At 38.4% G+C, this 20,892-nt stretch overlaps 13 protein-coding genes across 13 annotated transcripts; 6 read left to right on the forward strand and 7 right to left on the reverse strand.

Annotated features, from left to right (window-relative positions):
- The first annotated feature begins 497 nt into the window (after positions 1 to 497).
- Positions 498 to 5,553, forward strand: WALSEDRAFT_39448 (DNase I-like protein). Its single transcript, XM_006959138.1, has 9 exons — positions 498 to 2,286; positions 2,330 to 2,557; positions 2,601 to 3,676; positions 3,721 to 3,913; positions 3,961 to 4,595; positions 4,644 to 4,783; positions 4,830 to 4,895; positions 4,939 to 5,065; positions 5,116 to 5,553. Exons 1-3 carry the CDS (start codon positions 877 to 879, stop codon positions 3,060 to 3,062), a joined length of 2,100 nt encoding a protein of 699 aa, XP_006959200.1. The 5' UTR covers positions 498 to 876; the 3' UTR covers positions 3,063 to 3,676; positions 3,721 to 3,913; positions 3,961 to 4,595; positions 4,644 to 4,783; positions 4,830 to 4,895; positions 4,939 to 5,065; positions 5,116 to 5,553.
- On the reverse strand, positions 594 to 4,017 carry WALSEDRAFT_60788 (hypothetical protein). The gene is made up of 3 exons (XM_006959139.1): positions 3,862 to 4,017; positions 1,130 to 3,811; positions 594 to 1,089 (listed from the first exon to the last, which is right to left on the reverse strand). Exon 2 carries the CDS (start codon positions 3,690 to 3,692, stop codon positions 3,243 to 3,245), a length of 450 nt encoding a protein of 149 aa, XP_006959201.1. The 5' UTR covers positions 3,693 to 3,811; positions 3,862 to 4,017; the 3' UTR covers positions 594 to 1,089; positions 1,130 to 3,242.
- On the forward strand, positions 3,711 to 5,309 carry WALSEDRAFT_20133 (Phosphomevalonate kinase; the record flags this gene model as incomplete). Its single annotated transcript, XM_006959115.1, is given in 6 exon segments — positions 3,711 to 3,917; positions 3,935 to 4,595; positions 4,644 to 4,783; positions 4,830 to 4,895; positions 4,939 to 5,065; positions 5,116 to 5,309. The coding sequence occupies 6 exon segments, from the start codon at positions 3,711 to 3,713 to the stop codon at positions 5,307 to 5,309; spliced, it is 1,395 nt and encodes a 464-aa protein (XP_006959177.1).
- An 854-nt stretch (positions 5,554 to 6,407) lies between the features above and the next one.
- WALSEDRAFT_60790 (hypothetical protein) lies at positions 6,408 to 8,243 on the reverse strand. Its single transcript, XM_006959140.1, has 3 exons — positions 7,763 to 8,243; positions 6,814 to 7,708; positions 6,408 to 6,763 (listed from the first exon to the last, which is right to left on the reverse strand). Exons 2-3 carry the CDS (start codon positions 7,300 to 7,302, stop codon positions 6,692 to 6,694), a joined length of 561 nt encoding a protein of 186 aa, XP_006959202.1. The 5' UTR covers positions 7,303 to 7,708; positions 7,763 to 8,243; the 3' UTR covers positions 6,408 to 6,691.
- Positions 8,244 to 9,300: 1,057 nt separating this feature from the next.
- On the forward strand, positions 9,301 to 11,667 carry WALSEDRAFT_60791 (adenine nucleotide alpha hydrolases-like protein). Its single transcript, XM_006959141.1, has 5 exons — positions 9,301 to 9,328; positions 9,380 to 10,348; positions 10,394 to 11,146; positions 11,194 to 11,504; positions 11,557 to 11,667. Exons 1-3 carry the CDS (start codon positions 9,308 to 9,310, stop codon positions 10,709 to 10,711), a joined length of 1,308 nt encoding a protein of 435 aa, XP_006959203.1. The 5' UTR covers positions 9,301 to 9,307; the 3' UTR covers positions 10,712 to 11,146; positions 11,194 to 11,504; positions 11,557 to 11,667.
- Positions 9,306 to 11,690, reverse strand: WALSEDRAFT_47137 (t-SNARE; the record flags this gene model as incomplete). The annotated part of the gene is made up of 5 exons (XM_006959142.1): positions 9,306 to 9,328; positions 9,380 to 10,348; positions 10,394 to 11,146; positions 11,194 to 11,504; positions 11,557 to 11,690. The coding sequence occupies 3 exons, from the start codon at positions 11,688 to 11,690 to the stop codon at positions 10,716 to 10,718; spliced, it is 876 nt and encodes a 291-aa protein (XP_006959204.1). The 3' UTR covers positions 9,306 to 9,328; positions 9,380 to 10,348; positions 10,394 to 10,715.
- A 239-nt stretch (positions 11,691 to 11,929) lies between these two features.
- Positions 11,930 to 14,388, forward strand: WALSEDRAFT_69598 (hypothetical protein; the record flags this gene model as incomplete). The annotated part of the gene is made up of 8 exons (XM_006959143.1): positions 11,930 to 11,974; positions 12,021 to 12,128; positions 12,262 to 12,984; positions 13,033 to 13,038; positions 13,086 to 13,147; positions 13,192 to 13,320; positions 13,365 to 13,506; positions 13,557 to 14,388. 8 exons carry the CDS (start codon positions 11,930 to 11,932, stop codon positions 13,626 to 13,628), a joined length of 1,287 nt encoding a protein of 428 aa, XP_006959205.1. The 3' UTR covers positions 13,629 to 14,388.
- On the reverse strand, positions 13,574 to 14,414 carry WALSEDRAFT_60792 (RNA-binding domain-containing protein). Its single transcript, XM_006959144.1, has 3 exons — positions 14,325 to 14,414; positions 14,102 to 14,274; positions 13,574 to 14,056 (listed from the first exon to the last, which is right to left on the reverse strand). Exons 1-3 carry the CDS (start codon positions 14,394 to 14,396, stop codon positions 13,651 to 13,653), a joined length of 651 nt encoding a protein of 216 aa, XP_006959206.1. The 5' UTR covers positions 14,397 to 14,414; the 3' UTR covers positions 13,574 to 13,650.
- A 21-nt stretch (positions 14,415 to 14,435) lies between these two features.
- Positions 14,436 to 16,183, reverse strand: WALSEDRAFT_39464 (hypothetical protein; the record flags this gene model as incomplete). The annotated part of the gene is made up of 5 exons (XM_006959145.1): positions 16,100 to 16,183; positions 15,827 to 16,049; positions 15,640 to 15,781; positions 15,295 to 15,592; positions 14,436 to 15,250 (listed from the first exon to the last, which is right to left on the reverse strand). Exons 1-5 carry the CDS (start codon positions 16,152 to 16,154, stop codon positions 14,436 to 14,438), a joined length of 1,533 nt encoding a protein of 510 aa, XP_006959207.1. The 5' UTR covers positions 16,155 to 16,183.
- Positions 16,184 to 16,750: 567 nt separating this feature from the next.
- WALSEDRAFT_20182 (cytochrome c and c1 heme-lyase) lies at positions 16,751 to 17,184 on the forward strand (the record flags this gene model as incomplete). Its single annotated transcript, XM_006959119.1, has 2 exons — positions 16,751 to 16,947; positions 16,995 to 17,184. 2 exons carry the CDS (start codon positions 16,751 to 16,753, stop codon positions 17,182 to 17,184), a joined length of 387 nt encoding a protein of 128 aa, XP_006959181.1.
- Positions 17,117 to 18,845, reverse strand: WALSEDRAFT_60795 (hypothetical protein). Its single transcript, XM_006959146.1, has 5 exons — positions 18,746 to 18,845; positions 18,219 to 18,699; positions 18,104 to 18,173; positions 17,647 to 18,056; positions 17,117 to 17,599 (listed from the first exon to the last, which is right to left on the reverse strand). The coding sequence occupies exons 1-5, from the start codon at positions 18,795 to 18,797 to the stop codon at positions 17,200 to 17,202; spliced, it is 1,413 nt and encodes a 470-aa protein (XP_006959208.1). The 5' UTR covers positions 18,798 to 18,845; the 3' UTR covers positions 17,117 to 17,199.
- Positions 18,846 to 19,175: 330 nt separating this feature from the next.
- On the forward strand, positions 19,176 to 20,316 carry WALSEDRAFT_60796 (hypothetical protein). Its single transcript, XM_006959147.1, has 8 exons — positions 19,176 to 19,207; positions 19,252 to 19,444; positions 19,494 to 19,516; positions 19,566 to 19,583; positions 19,627 to 19,874; positions 19,918 to 20,027; positions 20,080 to 20,134; positions 20,178 to 20,316. The coding sequence occupies exons 1-8, from the start codon at positions 19,183 to 19,185 to the stop codon at positions 20,244 to 20,246; spliced, it is 741 nt and encodes a 246-aa protein (XP_006959209.1). The 5' UTR covers positions 19,176 to 19,182; the 3' UTR covers positions 20,247 to 20,316.
- On the reverse strand, positions 20,281 to 20,839 carry WALSEDRAFT_39471 (hypothetical protein; the record flags this gene model as incomplete). The annotated part of the gene is made up of 1 exon (XM_006959148.1): positions 20,281 to 20,839. The coding sequence occupies one exon, from the start codon at positions 20,837 to 20,839 to the stop codon at positions 20,294 to 20,296; it is 546 nt and encodes a 181-aa protein (XP_006959210.1). The 3' UTR covers positions 20,281 to 20,293.
- Between the last annotated feature and the right edge of the window lie 53 nt (positions 20,840 to 20,892).

Raw genomic sequence — 20,892 nt, forward strand, 5'->3', positions numbered from 1 at the left:
AAGTCTTTTCGTATCGAAGTTACTAATAAATGGCTGATTAATTAGACTGTACTAGTAGGCGCTAGGAAACAATGTAATATGTAAAAGCGAATCATATCCCTCTCTACACGTATCGAATAACCAACATCTACAATAAAGCTGTGTAAATCGATAAATTGAAGAATAACGGAAGTATAAATAGGAGACACTGAAATTTCTAGCATCTAGAGCTTTAATTGTTTCGTATCGCATAATTTACTTCTTGCTTATCGGCCATCACCTTCTATGGCATCTTTCGAAAGATTACGACAGATTTGGGAGACACAGTCAGCGTCAGTGACGCCAGAGCCTTCTCAAACAACCACCCCAGAGCAAGAACCAAATGAGATAAAGAACGAAGCTCCACCTCGACCGCCAATATCAACCAAACCATCGAAAGCTACTGTTTCCACAGAGTCACTCCCAGCGACTTCGAAGCAGAGGAGACCACCACCTGCACCGCCTGTAATGCGTACTGCACCGCCCATACCACCAAAACACACAAAGGCCAGTTACAGTGCCGACAGTTTACAATCAGGTCTTACCGTGCCTCCTTCTTTACCCGAGAGGAGCCTATCTACGGCAGCCGATACTTCAAATGTGGACATAGAGCATGAGGGATACTCCAGCGAAAGCGATCAGGACGATCACTATGAGATAGACGAGAGTTCCGTGGCAGGCCCACAATCGAGGAGAGCACCAGGTGTGCTTCCAGACGTATCACAGGCTAACCGTCGTAAACCATTTCTTAAAGGTTTTCATTCTGTCAATTCAAAAACTCAATTTTATAGCGCTGCAACATCAAACAATCTCGTCGTAACTGGAAGTCATCACGTTCGAATATACGATGCTGCGAATATGAATGGCAATGATGCGCCTTTCTTTGAAACAGCTGAAAGAGACACAAAAATCACGTCGATCACTTTCAAGCAATCAAACAGCAGCATGTTTTGGGGTGGTACAAAGGATGGTTCGCTGTTTGAAATGGACTCCATCGACGGCAAAGCCTACGACTGGTCTATGCATCAGCATACGAGCGCAATTATTGGCATTTGGAGGTTAAACAATCATATGATAACGCTAGATGACACCGGTACCTTGAAAGTTTGGTTACCTGTCACTCATGAAGATGGTAGTACATCACCTACACTTAATTCGCCACATAAACTGTTTAAAGTTAATGCAGACATCACATTTGTCAACTTCTTAGGCGATAAACTCTGGTTAGCGTCATCAGCTTCACACAACTCCGAGTCAAACACGTCTCGCAGTATCACTGTGAGAGTATACGACCCGATTGGAGCTGTTTATGGCGGTACTTTTAACCTGACGCCCAATGGTGTGATGCCTACGTCTACGGTTCAACAATTAGCTGTCACAAGTGGAACTATAATCCCGTCTATACCCTCAAATGTTTATTTGGGTCATCAGGGTGGTTTCGTCAGTGTTTGGTCAGCGTCTGAATACGATTTCAGGAGTGTGACGAAAGTGTCATCCACCCAAGTAGATGCACTCGCAGGGGTAGGAGGATATCTATGGGCCGGTTTCCATAGTGGTAAAATTAATGTTCTGGATACAAATCAAGGTTCTATTACCGATTGGAGGGTAGTCCAGACTTGGCAAGCTCACAAAGAGAAAGTACTTTCTATCCAAGTTGACACCGCACTACTAGAGTTTGGACATCTAGCTGTAATAACTACAGGTGCTGATTGGAACATTAATTATTGGGATGGTATGCTCAAGACTGCCCATATCTCGACTGAGTTGCAAAATAGAGAGAATTCCTTCTGCTCGTTCAGCCCTGTGAGGTTGCTAATTGTATCATGGAATACCGATGCTTCAAAACCTTCAGATTTGGTAGATAAAGGTGGCTTGTTTTCAAAGTCTAATAATAGTAGTAGCAATTCGTCCTTTTTGAGAAACGCATTGCATAGTACGAACAGTCCAGATATCATTGTATTTGGATTCCAAGAATTGATAGACTTAGAAGATAAAAAGCTAACAGCTAAGACTATGTTACTCTCGAAAAAGAAGGCTGATAATGCATTGTCAGAACGTATTTCACATTCTTATAGACTGTGGTACGATCATTTAGTTATGGAAGTAAAGAGAAATATGCCCGAGGATAGCCCATATGTGGTCTTACATGCGGAGAATCTTGTGGGGTTATTCACCTGTATCTTCATTCGCAAAGAACGCAAGGACCATCTTGCAGACGTTGCCATCACAACTGTGAAGACTGGATTGAAAGGTAGATATGGTAACAAGGTGAGCAATATTCCGTGAAACGTTCTTTCTAATTATCAAACAGGGAGCCATTATCTCACGATTCGTAGTTGACGATTCATCGCTTTGCTTTGTGAATTGCCATTTAGCGGCTGGACAGAAGCATACGAAGCAGCGGAATGCAGACTTAGTGTCGATATTAGAAGAAAAAGTTGCCTTTGCGGATGAACCAGTACGCTCAGATCTTAGTTATGTAAATGGCGGAGACGGCTCGAGTGTGTTTGACCACGAAATGACATTCCTTAATGGAGATGTGAGTATCTTTCTATATCCTAATCTTTTCTCATATCATCCAGCTTAATTACAGAATTGATCTGCGACGTGAAGCAGTTATACCAGCAATCTCTAAATCTAATTTTGAATACCTATTACATCACGATCAATTGAATAAACAAATGGAAACTAACGCACAATTCAAGTTGAGAGATTTCAAGGAACCACCAATTACATATGCGCCTACCTACAAATATGATAGGAAAACAGATGTTTATGATACATCAGATAAAAGAAGAATACCCGCATGGTGCGATAGAATTCTCTCACGGACGGTACACTTACCAAGAGTTAATAATTTACATTACAAGAGATACGAAGTTAATGTTTCAGATCATAGGCCAATTTCAGCAGCATTTGAGATCATGACGAAGAAGATTGATCATAAAAAAAGGATAGACGTCTTAACAAAAGTCGAGGATGAATCTGCTAGCATGTTTAGTCAGACAATTCAAGACGAGAAGAACTATTACGAATATAAATAAGTTATATTAATGATTTTATTGACAAATATATGTATACTAAGTAAGTAACGTCTGTTCATGCCTCTTGATCGGGTATATCATCATCAAGATCGACTTCCTCCTCTGGCGGGGAAGACTGGAATGCGCTCTGATCGACATCCTCAATCTCATCATCTAGATCGCCCTCCTCGTATCCATCCTCTATAAGTTCTTCGTCGTCATCGTCTGCGTCATCGAGATAATCCTCTTCAATTGAAATTTCAGCCTATATTGTTTAGAAAACAAGGCAACGCGTAATAAAAAGCAACTCACGTCGTGTTCTTCATCTAATTGAGTTTGACGTTTACCGAAAGGCACGATCCAGCTATTTCCCCAATCCCTGATAAGACTACTGTGGTCTTTGAGTGCAGTTTCGTCGCGCTGTAGTTTATCTATAAAAGCTTGTGAACCGATAGGTCTACCGGCCATAACGTCTTGAAATGCAGTACTATTAACGTCTAAATCCCAATTATTCGCATTTGGTATTCGTGATTGTTGGGTGTTATTAATGATAGGCTGTCTCCTTCTAGGACGTAAATTCATTCTTTGATTACTTAACTCTACATTTTCATTCTTAAACAGTTGTAATGGTAGTTGTAAGTTTGGTAGCATCGTCGTTTAACTTTAACAATGATCTCAGTCAGTGCACCAGGAAAGGTTTTATTAGCAGGTGGATATCTAGTATTAGATCCTGCATATTCTGGTGTAGTAGTCAGCACAGATGCACGTTTCTATTCCTTAGTTAAACCGACAAATGGTACGACAACTACAGTGAACTCACCACAATTTGGCAGTAGCTGGGAATACAATAGCGCAATGGAGCAACTTAATGAGTGCGTAATATCACACTATAGCCCTTATCACATCTAAATCACTACAGTGGACCAATCAACGACTTTGTACAACTTGCGTTAACAGAAGTTTCTAAGCTCATTTCTAAGCGTGGAATAACACCAAAAGGATTATCAATAACTATATCAGGCGATAATGACTTTTACTCACAACGTGCGTACCTCAATTCATGCAATTTGGACGCTACGGTTGAGAACTTAAAGAAAGTACCAAAACTGAATAGCGATTTAAAACAAATAAGCAAAACTGGGTTGGGGAGCAGCGCAGCTTTGATTACATCCCTTGTTGGAGCATTACTCGCGTTTTATGGCTTAATTTCACGCGATATCAACCAAAACGATCTAAAATTAGTACATAACCTAGCACAATATATCCATTGTCGTGCTCAAGGCAAGGTTGGATCAGGATTTGACGTATCTGCGGCCACTTTCGGTAGTCAAGTTTACTCACGCTTTGATCCGGAAATCATTAAGGATGTAATGGACAGCCCGACAACTGGAGAGATCGTTGATGCTGTGATTAGCAAAGAATGGGATAACAATGTCGAAAAAGTTGGTCTTCCGTATGGCATTTCAATCCAACTTGCCGATATCGAACATGGCTCGCACACACCTAGCCTTGTTAAGAAGGTTCATGCCTGGAAAGCGGCCAAACCAGATGAGGGTAAGTGATATGATATGGTTCATCAAGTTACTAATCGCATTTCACAAGCTAAGGAGCTCTATGCTGCTTTAAACAACAGCAACCAAGGATTAGTGAAGGTTCTCAAGGCTCTCAATGAGTCACATAAAACAAAAAGGGAGGCTTACGAGCACGCTTTGGATACTCTCTCCACATTGATACCCCAGAAGGTATACCGTTTGCTTCACCTTGAGATAACTCTTTGACACAACACAGTGGCAGGAAAATATACCAGCAAATGACGTGATTGCCCAATTTGATGAGTTGAGAATGGTGTTGAAGGTTAGTTGTTAAGATGCGTAGTGTAATACTTAATTTTCTATAGTCCATCCGTAAGCTCTTCAGAGAACTCTCAGATAAGGCAGGTGTACCAATAGAACCTGAAGAGCAAACAAGGTTGCTTGATGCCTGCTCAAAAATTGAAGGTGTCATAGGTGGTGGTGTACCAGGAGGTGGGTTTCCTAGGATAAGTAAGCTTGATATATCTAATGAGAAGCATAAGCTGGTGGGTATGATGCGATATACATACTCACAATATCAAGAATGGCCAATCAATCACATGCACAGACTCAGGTACACAAGACATGGCTCGAATGGACGGAGTTAAGTGTGAGCCCGCTGGTATGCGGAGAAGGTTTCGAAGGTTTGAGACTCGAGAACGCTGAAGAAATCAGCCGGGCAATGGGTATAGAATGAAGGATGATATAATCTGTATATTAACAAAAACAGGTTTAAAATACATATAGAGTATTGGTGCAAAGCCTGCAATCTTCTATGCAGCTGATTTTGTTGATAGCTTCAACTTGACTAGAATCGCATGAAGGAATTTGAGCTTCAAATGAGAGTTGAGCGTAAATTGACGAGCAATTGTTAGTACCCATTGAGCACGGGTCATTTGCAGAGGGAAGTAGCAGTCAGTATGGCTAAGCTACTGCAAAATAGGAATTGGATAAGAGGCTCCCATCAATTAGGACCTGATGGTCAGTTCACTCTATGAAGCCAAATTATATGGAATTTATGTTGCCATTTTGCTCCATTACACGCAGATAAGGACACGTGTTTACCAATAACTCAGCCAAGCCAATCTGTATGATTGATCTGCTATTGCTACCTCGATTGCTCTAATACACAATGCATACAGTTGCACTAATTACAGGCAGCTATAGAGTATACGCTTCTCTTACTTGACCGGAGGCTACTTCTATTAACATTACCGTGTATTATATTCAGGCAAGAATCTGCGATTTGGTCTTGAGAGATGTGTAGTTGGTCGACGGTTAGTGAAGTTGAATACAATACATACTTCATTTTAAAAGTTCCATTCTATCAGGAAATCCTTCTAACAGTTTAGCATATTTTATGATCTAGACGTACCTTCCTCGATCAGTTCGATTCAGCTGTATTTGCCATTTTTGGAAACAATTTAAATTACATTCCAAAGCTTTCTTGATATTTAGCCTCAACTAAACCTATCACGCGTACTGCCATTAGAACTGGGGCTCTGTGGCTAACATAAGCATCGGTTAACCCGCTAGAACAAGTTACAGTGAATATACATTTACTATAATGCATGCGTAAGTGCTTTAAAGCACAAGGAACATGAATGCCTGTTTTAGAGCTTCAACGGTGATTCAATAGCCTAACGTAACAATTCAGCTTGTCGATAATCACATATAACTCTTTACCGGTTTCCGTCACAATTTGGGCTCACTCTCGTCCTGAAATGTAAGCAGAAATCAAATACATAGGATTGGTTCTCTACATGTAAGAACTAGATTTCCATTGTTGTCCCTAGACTGTACACACATTGTTTTTATATGAATCTAATTCACCACTATGGAATATACCGTCCTTAGTTAATATAGTTCGTTTGTTATAAAGCTTGCCGTTGTCAGAATATACAGCTTGACATAAATGAGTTTTGTCATTATTTTCTTCTGAATTCCACATCTCTGCCATTTGCTCGGCTTCGTTGCCTATTGCATCATCACCCTTAGTCATGTCTGATACGGCTACATTATTCACATTATACTCATAAACGAACTCGAAAGCTTCAGGTTTACCAGACATCCTTTTATTCAAGTGACCGAGGTGATCCTCATTAGGTGCGTAACTAATGAAGTGGTGTACAAAATCAGCTGTCCTGAGCCCTGTCATCTTCGTAGTTATCCAAACTACGAGCTAGCGACATCTTACCAACATCACTCTGTAAGTAACCTATTGTCTGCAGAAGAATATTGCCTCTAGTATAAGAAAGGCTATCCCTTTTGTCCGGGTTGTACCAAATAAGATCATATACGTTACCGCTTGGGTCTGTATATACATTCCTCTTAGTCATAGTTTCAATGTCGTTGAACTGCCCTTGTGAATTGGGATAAACCACCTCAGCTCCGTTAGCACTAATGCGTTGCGCTTCCTGCTGCATCATAAAAGTGGCGAAACCAAAGACCAAAGAAAAAGCACATGGTATCGGATTCCCCATTGATGCACCTAACGCACAGAAAGCCCCTACAGTTGTATAGCTAAAACTAGCGAATTGATTAACAAATGCCGTATTCCCCATAGAACACCATTGTTGCCTAGACACAGATCGCGTTGTTATCCTAGTCTCCGAGGTCCTATTATAACTACTCAACAACTTCATGTCTTCATAACACGTACCCAGAGACTCACAAGGAGAATAATTCATATTTATGTACTCTCTCAACCAAGGTTCCAATCTTTCATCTCTATCTGGTAGACTTTGCTCAGAAAATGCTTGTATATTGAAATTATCTTTAGGATATGAAGGTGCTGTTGATAAAGAACTGAAATAGGGGTCAAACCCTTAATATTGTACAGCAGCAACGTGAGTAATCAACAATCCCATCAATAAAAGAAAAGGTGGAACACCAGAAGTCAACCAATTTGTAACAGAAACTCTATTGAGAGTTCTTCTCTCAACCCTTGAATTGACAATAAACGAACGCAGTACAACTAAAAATGATCCAAGAGCACTAACAGCTCCTATAATGTTTTTGTCAAAAATACTTTCTGATTGCTTTATATAGCTTATCATAGTATACAACTTTCCAGGTTCTGCTTCTGAAATATGAGTAAGCCTTTTTATTGTTTAATTGTTTTCGTACAAGATTTAACTCTTTATATAGTTTTCATTGTCCGCATGTTCCTCACTGTCCGCTTGTTATTATTTATAGTTCGTACCTAACAAACAACTGACGCTGTAATTTCAGCACCTGTATCCGAATTCTGATATTACCTATAAATTAAACGCTTGCGGATTCTCCAGATGAATTTTACGCTCCTCCGGTAAATTGGCCGAATTTCGATGATTATGAAATCTAAATATAATTGTTAAGACGGTACAAAATTTAACTGCCTCCATCAATACTTCTTATATTGCGAATATTTGAAGGCTGTGCCTATTTTGCTGGAAGCTTTTTGTCTGACACATGTTGTAAAATGTTTGACGGTTTGCGTTCTCTCGATTGTTCTTGGATATGCCTAACCATCGGACTAACTTATATACATACTTATATGGATTGAAAAAAAGTAAGTGCTTATAGACTTTTGGATTCCTGAGCATTATTGGATGTAGTACGAACCAACGTGTTCGTTATCTTCCTCCTTAAAGTGATTCTGGCCTCATGAGGGGAATACAATCCAGTACACAATGAATTGTTCACTTCTCAGAGGGAACGGCGGCTGGGCATATATCTTCATGAAGGTTCTGTTGTACTCTGTTACTAGAAAGCTTTGGTAATTATATTCGATCTTAGTACGAAAGTATATTGTAAATAGTAGAGTATTATAGTTTTTAATACGCTCTGTTAAGGTTCCTTGATTGTAACAACTTGTTTGATGTTGTCAGACAAGCCCCTCTCCCAAGCTGACCATGTCTTTACGGCATTGCTACTTAAGAGTGTTTTGAACCATACGGTAGACACAAAAGTGGCCTGGGTTTGCGTAGTAGATGGACTCTAACGGTTTCAGTTAGTTATCTTGACTGAGGCTGGATAGCGGTATAATGTAGTGCAGAACGGCTGATCATTGATGCTCAGTTACTAATAACCCATGAGATAGCTTACTACACACTCTAGACACTAGCCGACTGTACATTTTAAGGCCTCCACTAAAGTTCCGACAATTGGCTGGAGTTCGCACAAATTAAATTCAAGAGGCTCCATGAAGAGCTTCTAGGTCGACGACCACCCAAATAATTGATTTATTAGCTTGACGTATCTGCAGTATTTTTTTTTGTTGTTAATCTTCTTTGAGATGACCATATTGTTCAAGTTGGGTTAATTGTTAATTAAGGAGTTAGTAGCTCATCCTTTATTATTTTAAACCCGCTAAACCAAAGTCCTATCGTTATGTAAAGCTGATAAATTATCGAAAATAACGCTATATAAATATAGTCAACATTATTGAAATGAATTTTGTAAATAGTATAATATAATAATTACCATTGGTGCGACCTGGTTTCTTAAGTTTTACAGCTGAAATTGCCATCTCTAATGACGTCAAACTGTCACTGATAACTTTGTATGAAAGTGAATAAAATGAAGGTGTAGATAATATAGACTAATTTGTATTGTATAGTTAGAGTTTGATGTGATTAAAAGTTATAATGTATATATTCAGATATATTTATCTACAAACGTAAACTCATAGCTTCTTCAACAGCCCCAACGATGGTTGATGAGATTGAAGGCGTGAGTTAATAAATAAATAAACAAAAAATCTAATATAAACATATAAAAAAGGTAAAACACGGTAATATGACAGATAATTATAGAGATACATCTAGAGTATCATCATCATCGTCTGATGAAAGTGATGATAACGAATCTGAGGTTGAGATAGTAAAGCATAGGCATCCAGCAGAACGTAAAAGGCGTTTATCATCTTTACGCCGTTTAAAATTCACTCGTGCTTCACGTAGACCATCAAGTTCAAAAAATGATAATGACAGAAGTTCAAGTCCACCTTTAGAGCCATTGAGGGATGGTACATCAGCATCAGAAACTGAATCTGCACCAGAGTCTTCATTCCGGCCCAAAAATAACGCTTTTGATGATGCGGATGATGAGGTTAGTGATGAGGACCTATTTGATAACAGTCAAGTAGATTCTGACGACGAGGACTTATTCAATTACGATGAAGAATTATACTACAATACAGAAGCCAACGCTCAGTTTATAATTGATAAACCTCTTTATCTTCCACCTGCTGATGACCAGCATTTACTTGATGAAGGTCCTAATATAACAAAACCATTACATGATACTCCACATAAACGTAGTAATAACCTAGATTTGAACCTAACCGGTCCGAAGTTTGAGAAGAATAGGTGTACTATTACAATTAGACAGGGCGATCCAGATCAAGCACTCATTACTAATAATAGACGAAGAAAGAGATACATTTTGGCGAGCGACTTATCGCACGAATCCAAATACGCAGTTGAATGGGCAATTGGTACCGTTTTAAGGGATGGTGATGAGTTATTTATAGCAACAGTACAGGAAACAGACACCAAATTAGACGGTAGAGATGGTAAAAAGGCAGATAAAACTAAATCTCAAAGAGAAAGAGCTGCCTTCAGCCAATACCTAACTAAGCATGCAATTTCGTTGTTACAAAGGACTAAATTACACGTCATTGTCACTTGTCAAGCAGTACATGCGAAGAATAGTAGACATATGTTGATTGATATGATAGATTTCATTGAAGTGAGTTTATTAATAATTTTGAACTTAAACTAACTAAGGAACAAGCCAACTTTAGCTATCGTTGGTAGCAGAGGAAGATCAGATATAACGGGTATATTGCTCGGATCCACCTCTCACTACCTTGTACAGAAATCGAGTGTACCAGTCATGGTTGCAAGAAAGAGAATAAAACATCCACCTCGCAAGCGTGGTAATGCCGATCTTCAAAACCGAAGACATGTACCATTGACCAGCGCGGCGATCGATAGTGTAGCAGCCAGAGATGAAAGTAAATTACAAGCACAAGAAGACGAATTTGCCTCTGAAAGCGGTGATGGTGACGCGGGAGATGAAGATGAAGACGGTAAAGAACTTGGTAATTAGCAATTTAATGCATATGTGGTTTATATATTATGAGTACAATTATTAGAAGTATGAGTAAGATTAACAAGAAAATACATTTCAATTTACCGGACGATCTTTGGTATTTTGTCGCTTGATTAAGCTCCTTGACTGCGCTATCGACTTGAGTTTTCGTACCTTGGGCATTGAAATCAATTCTATCTAGCATAGTACCTTGATCAATGACTAGAGTGTTTAAATCCCTAAATAATTCTGCTAACTGTGCTATAGATTTCGCGATATTGTTTATCTCTAGATCGCGCTTATTTAACTGAGCATCATCTTGTAGTTGTAATTGCGTGGAATTTAATTGCATTTGAGAAAGCTGTTCGTCATCTTGTAAAGATTGAATATTATCGTGTGTTTTACCAGATGCAGCTAGGATATCTGCGTCCTTGATAGTATGACCTTTCAATTCTAAGACAAAATTAAATAATTGTTTTAAAAGAAAAATTTCAACTAACTCTCTAGATAGATTCTTTGTTTCTTTCTAAATAAACCAGATAATTCTTGTATTTTAGTGGCTTGCGCTCTTTGTATATTCTTCGAGATTCTAACCTGATCGATTGTACCCTTTATTTGAATATTTGACATTAAAGAGTGACAGCTTCTAAAATCGTTAGTTATATCTTCTGTGTGTGTGTCTATTTCATGCTCCTCCTGCGATCTATCACTGAATGTAGGCAACAACCTCTTCTGATGTAGCTTATCCAAGCTTAATATCTTGTTACGAGTAGATTGTAATATGCTATTTATCTTCTCTGTGATATCGACCCTATAAATTGTTATCTAAGTATGTCGTATGTCTCTAAATTCACTATACTGACCATTGCGGAGGTAATTTATCTAAATCTATGACGACTTCATCGTCTAACAATCTATGGTCTTCTTCTTGTGTGAAGTTATGTAATGCGCTATCCCTATAACTGAGGTATAGACCCGTTCTACTTCTAGTAATCATCGACGTTGATTAGGAACTATGAACAGAATATTCAGAAGGGAATTCACGACTTCAATAAAAAGATTAGAAATCTATAAAAATACTGGCGATTTTAATAATTTAATAACACGCAGTTCAAATAAACCTTTATTGGTAGATTGGACAGCAGAATGGTGAGTTTATTGTATATCGAGATCTAATAGATATATAACATTCTATTAGGTGTCCACCTTGCAAATTACTAGCACCTTTGTTAGAGAATGTCAGTCAAGGCAACGACAGCAAAGTTGATCTCATCAAAGTTGGTATAACGCTACACTAGGCAGACTAATATCTAACAAAACACTACAGATTGACGTTGATGAAAACGTTGAATTAGCCAGGGAGTACAGCATTACTTCAATGCCAACCGTTATAGCCTTCAAATCTGGTAAACCAGTATCTAAATTCGTTGGAGCTGTGAACAAACAACAATTAGATTCATTTGTTGAACATATAAACAAAATTTAAATTTATCTTCGATTCTTGCATCATCACACCTTCTATCAAACACTATCATCTGACAATGCTCAAATATCTAATAAAACCAAAGAGTATACACCAATATACACAAATTAGACGATCTAATGTGTTAGCATGTAAAGAAGGTTTACTATTCGCCGCTAGAGCGTCCCTACTAGCTGCACCATTCATTTGGCATTTTAAACTACATCTAAAGTACAGAAAAGCAACCGGATGGTTCATAAAGACCCCAATTATGTTAGCCTGCCTTACTATAGCATTCGGTTTAGATCAATGTCCAGATACTGGTAGATGGAGACTATTATGGATGACTGATCATGAGGAACATGAATGGTCCAATAAACGTCTGAAATCTTTACTCGATGAACCAGATATCGTTATATTAGATCATAAAGATGAGCGCACAAAACTAATTCTCACTATCACACGTAGACTGATAAATAGTCTACCACACACAAACCGACGGTCTATACTACCCACATGGCCAGATCCAATAACACATGGGATATCCAGCTTAGTTGATAGACGAGAACTAAAAAGACCAAGCACATGTACATCAAATGTCACTCTCGCTAACTTCCCAGAAGGTTTAACAGTCATTCATCCTAGTTTAAAGAGTGCATGGAATATATACGTCATTGATGGTCCACAGATAAACGCTTACGCAATGCCAAGCAAAGAGCTCGTCGTTTATAGTGGTTTAATAGATTTATTAGATGGGAAACCGGAATACTTAGCTACAGTTTTAGCTCATGAAATAGCCCATGTGACGCAACGACACGCAGTTGAGAATGTAAGTACAATAAATATTATAGTACAATGGCTTAAAAATAATAAATAGCTAGGTGTGAGTCTCCACTTATTTACTATTATTTAAAATTCAACCATATACAGCTGAAGAATGTCGCTACTGTTGTAGCCGACTTTGTTAGAGGAGCGATAATATCTGCTACGATGTGAGTGAAGTTTAACATTACTATTATCTTTCAATAACTTGTAGACCCTTCCCTATCCTTACATCCTCGCTGACATTGACGATAAATTGGATAAACGACCCACTAAGCGAGAGTGCGTTCTCAAGAAAGCTCGAACTCGAAGCGGATGCTGTCGGCTTGAAAATAATGGCTAAGTATGTATTTTCAGGATAACTGCTTTTCTAATCAACACAAATAGAGCTGGATATGATCCTTCTTATGCATTACATTTATGGGCTATGATGTCAACGTTCGACAAAGACAATGAGGATCAAAAAACGCTTTTCGAGCAGCTATTTCCATTTTTAAATACTCATCCGCCCTCTCAAATGCGGTTAAAGGTGGGTAAATTTCATTATAAGCTCTCTGCTGACAACAATTAATTGTGTAGAACATACGTGAACATATGGGGGAAGCAATATCAATTTACAATAATACACTTGATGATAAAATTATAAAATAGTTAATCTGTATTATACTTAAAGTTACCTTCTAGGAGATCTTGATCTTGATCTTTCGCTGTGTCTACCGTTCGTTGGTCTATCTCTATCTTCCTGCTCATGTGCGCGCAATTTCCTTTCAAGTCTCTGAGAGTGTTGAAGATCTCTAATCAGACTTCTAGTAGGACGTTTCAAGTGCATGAAGTTGCAGAAACCTCCTCTGTTGCAATCACCGGTATCATTTTGTCTGCAGCAAGCTTCTCTAAAGTCTGTAACTGGACTGAGCTCACAATGCAATGGTCTACCAGCGTACCACCTCTCATTAAGCTTATCTACAGCGGCTTGTGCTTCTGTCTCCCATTCGTACCTCGCGTAGACATTTCCGATGAGATGGTCACCAACGTTATCACATACGTGCATTTCTAGGAGATTGCCAAATTTGCAGAGTTCCCTTTAGAAGTCAGTTTGCTATTATAATGTAAAGTAATCGACTCACATGAACAAATCCTCGAAGAACATGTCGAAATCAACTTGTATTCCCCTCTGATCGAGCTTATTATCTGGTCTGTGCATTGGGTTTTGGTATACGTTTGGCATAACTATCGTCTGAGAGAACTGTGGCTTTATGTGCTTCCTCGAGCATCTTTCACCGTGGCGACATGCACCAATCTGAGTTGAGTGTAAGTGAATAACTAGCTAATAGACTATATATAACCTACTTTATAATAGAATGAACAATTAACTCTATCCTGTTCTGTACCAAAAATTGACGCTAAACGTGATGCAGCCATCTTCTTGAAAGTTAAGTTCAAACAAATAAATAAATGAATTTATGAGGGTATATTACAAAAATAACTATTCAAATATCCATTTTTTAGCAAGAAGCTGTATATTTCTCTTATCTTATTCTCTTCAATGCTACTTATCAATTTACTAGCATCTTCGACTTTCAGTTGTCCTAATCTTTTGTAGTACTCCCTAGATAGTGCCTCTTTTATAACCATGTAGGGTTTAGGTAGCATCTTCACGCTTTGACAAAGCTTTTGCTCGTCTTCATTGAGTAGATAGAGAGATTGAGCGACGGCTAGTGATGCAGGAGTCTTTTTTATCGTACGAATTGATGGCGTTGACTCCCTAGAGAATTCTTCACCTTTCTTAGAATCTCTCCTTCCGTTATTCGTACTATTAGTGCTCTGTAAGAGCTGCTCACGTCCAGGTATCGGTTTAAATGCAGCCCTTGCAGCTTTATCTTTCTCATACATCTCTGCATCCGCAAATGTAGTAACTCCCATCCTTCTATACTCTTGTAATTCATTAATACGTTTCCTCAAAGTCATTTCATACACCAATCCATCAACGAATCTTTCATGCTCCTGTGCTGACTGTAATCTAGCGAATGGTTTCAACTTATTAACCAAATCTCGCTCATCACGCGGTCGCTTCCGCTCAATTGCTTGGATTTTTTTATGTTGCAGTAAACCTCTGTCGAATATCAAGCGCTTTCCTAGCAAACGCTTATCAACTCTGCTATTGTATATATCCATCAAAGCTAGTTTAAGTTGTAAATCAGCCTGAGGCTCATCTTCTAATGTTTCTTCTGCGGCTGATGGAGGTAAATCATGAATGGAGACTTGATCACCATTTTCTAAAAACTGTTAGGCTATAGAGACTTTGGCATTAATCACTTACCCAATTTAACGCTACTAGTACCAGGTCTACGCGGATCAGGTAGACTGTCACCTTTTAAACCATGTACTAAGCCGAATTCGAGATCTTTTATTAAAACTTCAGCGTCATTCTCTAATTCATGCTCGAATTCTAGTCTACCAGGCATATATCCTCCAACTTCATGATTTGTTGGTGCAGAAGTCAATGGTTTGGTCTTTGGTGGAGGAATTTCTACAGGTTTATTACCCAACTCTTCAAAGCGTGCTTTCTTTCTTGCCTGGAAGGTATCCGGATCTATCTTTATATCTGCATCAAGTGGCTATCGGGTGTAAGTAAAATATCGTCATACCAAGGGAGAAGACACACGGGCATGCAATCATCAGATGCGAGGTATACGCTATGGTAATGTTCTGCTACTTCCTCTTTAGACCTGCTACCGATATGTCCGCTAACGTCTAACCAATTTCCCAGTCCATAGAGCTGGCAGCCTTCAAGTAAGAGTAACTCCCTTATGGAATTAATAAGAGAAAAAAGAATAAAAAGCTCTACTTACTCATCTGCACCCCAATCATCTGTAAATATAGGATAACTATGCTGCTCTATGACTCGGTATGGATGCCAGGGTTTGTGTTTCCCAATTGACTTTCCTTCTAAAAAGCAAGGTGGGCATAAATCTACCTCATCGCACGTGCTACTCTCCGCACAGCGCATTCTAACGGATTGTGTGATATCCCTCGCGCATGCGTCGCAATGAAATCTAATACCTGGTTGATAATCTAAGGAATAAATTAGTATATTATGTAATTAAGTAATAAAAGATATATACCAGGTGCTTTAGCGGTTTCCTGCTGCTTCTGCGGCCGCTTATGAGTGACCGTCATTTCTGTCGTCTAAAGCTATAGAAAGACGTGGTCGTTTTAAAGAGCAAAGAAATATTATTTATAATAGTATAATAGACGTTGATATAATGAATTTATTATTATTTATCTACAAATTTACTCATATCTATTAGTCAAGTATATAGATATAACTAATAATCTATAATTGAGTGCTAAAAGCTATATTACTATTACAGTAAATAATTAATATCGAGGTATCTATACGGATATCTATATATTCCTAATATAAATTATAGCAGCTGCCAAAGCTACATCTAATATAATTATACACCCAGCCAATGAACAGCCTCCCTAATCAAATAAACTCCAAGCTTAGATATAATATAATTTACGAATCTACTCCGATTGTAGCTACATCTAACATCTTGAACGTCGACGACGATCATCGTAGACAATAAGAAAACATGTGGTGGCCATTTAGCAAACAAAAAGAAGAAGAAAAATCTGGTTGTCCTTACAATCACGATAATAAGCAGTCTGATAATCCTATTCTAAGTAAAGAAGTTAGTACTATACCAAAATCATCGAACAATAACGATAATTGGGTATATCCTTCACAATTACAATTCTTTGAAGCTATGAAACGGAAAGGACATAATCCTAATCCTAGAGATATGAATACTATCGTACCAATTCACAACGCTGTCAATGAGAGAGCCTGGATGGAGATAAAGAAGTGGGAAGACGGTAAAAGCGATTGCGAAATATATCTACACAGTTTTAAAGGTAGACCGCAAGATAGGTCGCCCAAAGCATGGATAAAAACTGCATTAGGGTTCGCTACTTTACTTAATTACTACAATCTACTAACAAAGACATTAGTTACACACCACCTTTCGATAGACACGATTGGATTATCGACAGATGCGGTCAACGCGTCCGTTATGTTATAGATTTTTACTCAGGTTCTAACAAAATGGGTTTAAACACCCCTTCATTCTATCTCGATGTTAGACCTGCATTAGACGATTTCGATAGTCTAACACAACGTTTGTGGAAGCTAATTAACTAATAGACATATGCATAATCACTTTTTTATTCTTACATTCTCTGGTGGTTGACTTATAAACCTCCCTAAAACATTCGGGATAGTAAAGCCAGACCGTTTGGCTAAGTGAATATAGAGTGAGATGTTATAATGAAGTAAAGGATAATGAGTCAGACTCGCTGCTCTAGATGTGTAAATATACCTATCAATTCCACTTGCGAAGAGATCTTGATGTAATCTTCTACTAACTTCTTCACCATCCTTTAAGCTAGCTGCTGATAGAGCATTAATTAGACTGAAAACGGATGTAAGATATCCTATAGCTTCATATTCAACTCCGGCAGTCATTCCTCCTGGTACTCTAAACCGAAGTCTCTCAACTTGTCTCATATCGACAGAAGGGTAATACCAAATACCATTGTTCTTGTGACCAAAGCACCTATAACTTTGTTAGAAGGGAACAATTACAGAGCTCAATAAACGTACCAGAAAAAGTCCCTTTGAATTTCGTATAACTCACTCAAGAATAATTTATATACGCGAGGTCGTTTTGCCACCTTTATAAACTCGTGTTGGTTTTCGAGCGCTTCATCGACTGGATTGTGCAAAAGTTTCCTAACCAGCTCTCCAGTACTCCTGTACGGATATGGTAATTCCATTGGTTGAATGTGCACACTGTCGACTTCACCATTAACTTGATTTAAATATGTTTGTGTAGTTGGTGATCTAATGAGCTCATTGTTTGATGTTTCATCAAAAATTTCGAAAAGAAGTGTAATTATTTCCATCATCAGTTGACGTGTTGACAAGCTACCAGGCTTTTTGTCAGTGAAAAGCAAGTCAACCAGTGACTTGTAGGGTTCTGGTGCCTTTGAAGCCAGCGCTTGTAAGCCAATCTAGGTTGTTTTTATTAGTTAAAGCTAAGGTGTGAGTTCGTACTTACCTCCGAGGTCGATAAACCTTTAAAGCATCGTAAGAGTTCATGTAGTATCTGATCATCGTGTTGTTCCTCTCTATAAAGTTTGTCAGTTGTGAAAACAAGTATTTTACCCACTTACCTCCACTCAACTTTGAGAATCTCATTGAGACTGCTACACAAACCCTCATAACCTCCTGCAGCAAAGAAATCAAGTAGCCATTTAGATGATTCAGCGCGTATGAGTTGTCTTAGACGCTTTACTTTATCAACAGACAAAGCAGTACTATGTTCCTTCTCTAACATCTTAGCAAAAAGGGTAGGACTGTCGCTTTTATCGACTTTGCTAGAGCTACTTGATGCACTCTGCTTACTGGCTTTGTCTGGTGATCTAGACATCGCAGAACTAGATCTAGTTTTCAATTTTGGTTGAGGAATTTCAGTGCTATCTGATGAAGGTAAAGCAATCTCAGACGCTTTAAGTATATTCTCTTTTTTACGCGTATCCATAGCCCGCAATTGATTCCTCACTGGTGGTGGAATATCGCGTATTTCTAACATTTCTTCAAAAGCTTTATTGAATTCCTCATTAACATTCTCGTCCTGTTTATTCTTCTTTGCGTCTTTTTATATTTTAGCTATGTTTATTCAATATATCAACAAACTCACTGAACCAGATTCCAAACGAGGACTTCTTTGGTGAAGACTTCTCATCCATCATCTTATTATGCAGGAATATCTCATTAGAGAATCCCAGCGGGGGTGTCCGTGATGACATGGTAGTAGTTGAAGTTTAAAAACCCATGACCGTGCTTGATAAAAATTCGCGTTTAAATTTGTTTGTTTTAGGTAATATAAATCGATTAACCGTAATATACAAGAAATTGACGCGTATTAGCGTGTATATTCTATATATACGATATTTTTAACGTGGGGTAGTTCCGAATCGGTCGATTGATAGATGTATTAAGAAGTTATCTAATTATAACTATCTAAAACATTATTATAAATAAAATGTCGTTTTTTTATTATCAATTATAATACTCTAAGTCACTCCAAACGTCATTTTCTATGACGTACTTCTCTTCACCCAGAACGACGACGAAATGTCACAATCAATATCAGATTTAGGTAAGCTATATTTGCTCATTTACTCAACACCCTAATGTAATCAGTTGTTCGTTCAATCACATCAACGATAACGATATTCAGTCGACCATTCTCTCGTTATCCAGGTGTACCGGTAGGATCAAGGTCTACTGCTATAAAACTAGAAGAAGGTGAAAATAAAGATAAAGTTTGGGTACTTGCCAGTTCGAGATGTGACGAAGTTGTCATTGAGAACATCAAGAAACTAGGACAAGTGAAGTGGGTATAGTATATTCATATAAACACTTAATGCTCAACTGTCATACAGATACTTAGTTGCACCAGATACAGGTTTGTTCCCTTCTGTTTTACAACTTTAACAATAAACTGACACACATAGCGCATTATCTTTTCTTGAGTAGGTTTAAATACTCCAATAAAATCATCTAACGCTCTATTAGAGCAATATATAGATGCATTCCCAGATGCGAAAGTTATAGGCGTCGATGGCCTTCAATCAAAGGCAAGCGACGTCAAATTTGATTACATCTATGGTCAAGAACCAGCTGACAAGAAAGTGGGTTATGAACCTGAAATTCAAGTTGTCTGGTTTGATAAATTCATCAATCGCGATCTAGCATTTTTCCATCAACCAACTAAGACACTCGTTCAAGCAGACTTGCTATTTAATTTGCCAGGATATGAACAAGTGGGTATCATTAAATAGAACTGCTATTCTGACAAGCTTCAAGTACTCTAATTCCAAGGAATCAGCTGAACCATGGGTTCCATTCGTGCAGAATTTCAGACCGGGTACACTCACACATCGTATAGCTGCTATGGCGATGTCCAAAAATGATGCGTGGGTCGAATGGACGAAGTGTACGCTTTATCAGCTCTGACGAACTCAATAGTGAGATAAAGAAGGTGTATGAGTGGGATTTCGACAGAATAATTCCATCACATGGTGTAAGTAGTATATTTCTCTCAATATTTCCTCTCAACAGCATAGGATGTCATTGAAACTGGAGGGAAGAAGGCATGGTATGATGTCTTCTCTAGATATCTACCAAAATCTTAGCTTAAAGTCTAAATTGTAATGAATATAAGTTTATCTAATAATATAATCTACTCTGAAGGTGCTTTCCAATCGTGGTTCCAAATAACATTGCGTGGTGTGTCCGTAGGAGCTCTTAAATCTCTAGGGAATAATCCAGGAATACGCATAGTTTGAGCCTTTCTTTTACCAACCTTAGCAGCACTAATCTTTGGAGGTCGAGCGACTGCTTTCTCCCATAAGTCAATGTCGGTTTCTCTAAGTCTATCCAAAGCTTCTCTCAGTCTATTTTCACGGTTTTCCAAATCTGTTAAACGTGCATTCTCTTCTGATCTTTCAAGTACTTTAAATGCTCTTGTTATAGTTTCATGTGCTTCTTTTCCAGGATAAACGGCATCTACAGCTCTCTCGACGTCCTCACGGTGGGCTATTGCAGGGCTAGTTCTATTCGAGGATGGTTGTGGAACAGCCTCTGGATAAAGCATTTGACGAAGTTGCTCTGATTTTCCGTCTGCTATAAATTCATTGCTACCTTTGGCACCCGCTGGCGGGCCTGAAGCGTAATATCTTTTAGAAGATAGGATAAACCTACTAATATTTGATATATTTCTCTGCATTTTTTAAAATGGGATGATGGTAGTAAGAAACTAAGCTTCTTGAAGAACACCCC

The sequence above is a fragment of the Wallemia mellicola genome, assembly GCF_000263375.1.
Source record: "Wallemia mellicola CBS 633.66 unplaced genomic scaffold WALSEscaffold_15, whole genome shotgun sequence".
Taxonomy (NCBI): Eukaryota; Fungi; Basidiomycota; class Wallemiomycetes; order Wallemiales; family Wallemiaceae; genus Wallemia; species Wallemia mellicola.

Excerpts from the sequence above, each read along its gene's own strand:
- WALSEDRAFT_39448 (XM_006959138.1), top strand. The coding sequence starts at position 877 with ATGAATGGCAATGATGCGCCTTTCTTTGAAACAGCTGAAAGAGACACA. Across the intron at positions 2,287-2,329 it reads AAGGTAGATATGGTAACAAG|GGAGCCATTATCTCACGATT; the intron begins GTGAGCAATATT and ends ATTATCAAACAG. Across the intron at positions 2,558-2,600 it reads TGACATTCCTTAATGGAGAT|CTTAATTACAGAATTGATCT; the intron begins GTGAGTATCTTT and ends CATATCATCCAG.
- WALSEDRAFT_60788 (XM_006959139.1), bottom strand. The coding sequence starts at position 3,692 with ATGCTACCAAACTTACAACTACCATTACAACTGTTTAAGAATGAAAAT.
- WALSEDRAFT_60790 (XM_006959140.1), bottom strand. The coding sequence starts at position 7,302 with ATGAATTATTCTCCTTGTGAGTCTCTGGGTACGTGTTATGAAGACATG. Across the intron at positions 6,764-6,813 it reads TAGGTTACTTACAGAGTGAT|GGCTCAGGACAGCTGATTTT; the intron begins GTTGGTAAGATG and ends CGAAGATGACAG.
- WALSEDRAFT_60791 (XM_006959141.1), top strand. The coding sequence starts at position 9,308 with ATGGTTGATGAGATTGAAGGC. Across the intron at positions 9,329-9,379 it reads TGGTTGATGAGATTGAAGGC|GTAAAACACGGTAATATGAC; the intron begins GTGAGTTAATAA and ends CATATAAAAAAG. Across the intron at positions 10,349-10,393 it reads ATATGATAGATTTCATTGAA|CCAACTTTAGCTATCGTTGG; the intron begins GTGAGTTTATTA and ends CTAAGGAACAAG.
- WALSEDRAFT_60792 (XM_006959144.1), bottom strand. The coding sequence starts at position 14,396 with ATGGCTGCATCACGTTTAGCGTCAATTTTTGGTACAGAACAGGATAGA. Across the intron at positions 14,275-14,324 it reads ATTGTTCATTCTATTATAAA|ATTGGTGCATGTCGCCACGG; the intron begins GTAGGTTATATA and ends CACTCAACTCAG. Across the intron at positions 14,057-14,101 it reads TTCTTCGAGGATTTGTTCAT|GGAACTCTGCAAATTTGGCA; the intron begins GTGAGTCGATTA and ends TGACTTCTAAAG.
- WALSEDRAFT_60795 (XM_006959146.1), bottom strand. The coding sequence starts at position 18,797 with ATGATGGATGAGAAGTCTTCACCAAAGAAGTCCTCGTTTGGAATCTGG. Across the intron at positions 18,174-18,218 it reads ATTCTCAAAGTTGAGTGGAG|AGAGGAACAACACGATGATC; the intron begins GTAAGTGGGTAA and ends CAAACTTTATAG. Across the intron at positions 17,600-17,646 it reads ATTCAAAGGGACTTTTTCTG|GTGCTTTGGTCACAAGAACA; the intron begins GTACGTTTATTG and ends ACAAAGTTATAG.
- WALSEDRAFT_60796 (XM_006959147.1), top strand. The coding sequence starts at position 19,183 with ATGTCACAATCAATATCAGATTTAG. Across the intron at positions 19,208-19,251 it reads ACAATCAATATCAGATTTAG|TTGTTCGTTCAATCACATCA; the intron begins GTAAGCTATATT and ends TAATGTAATCAG. Across the intron at positions 20,135-20,177 it reads GAATAATTCCATCACATGGT|GATGTCATTGAAACTGGAGG; the intron begins GTAAGTAGTATA and ends TCAACAGCATAG.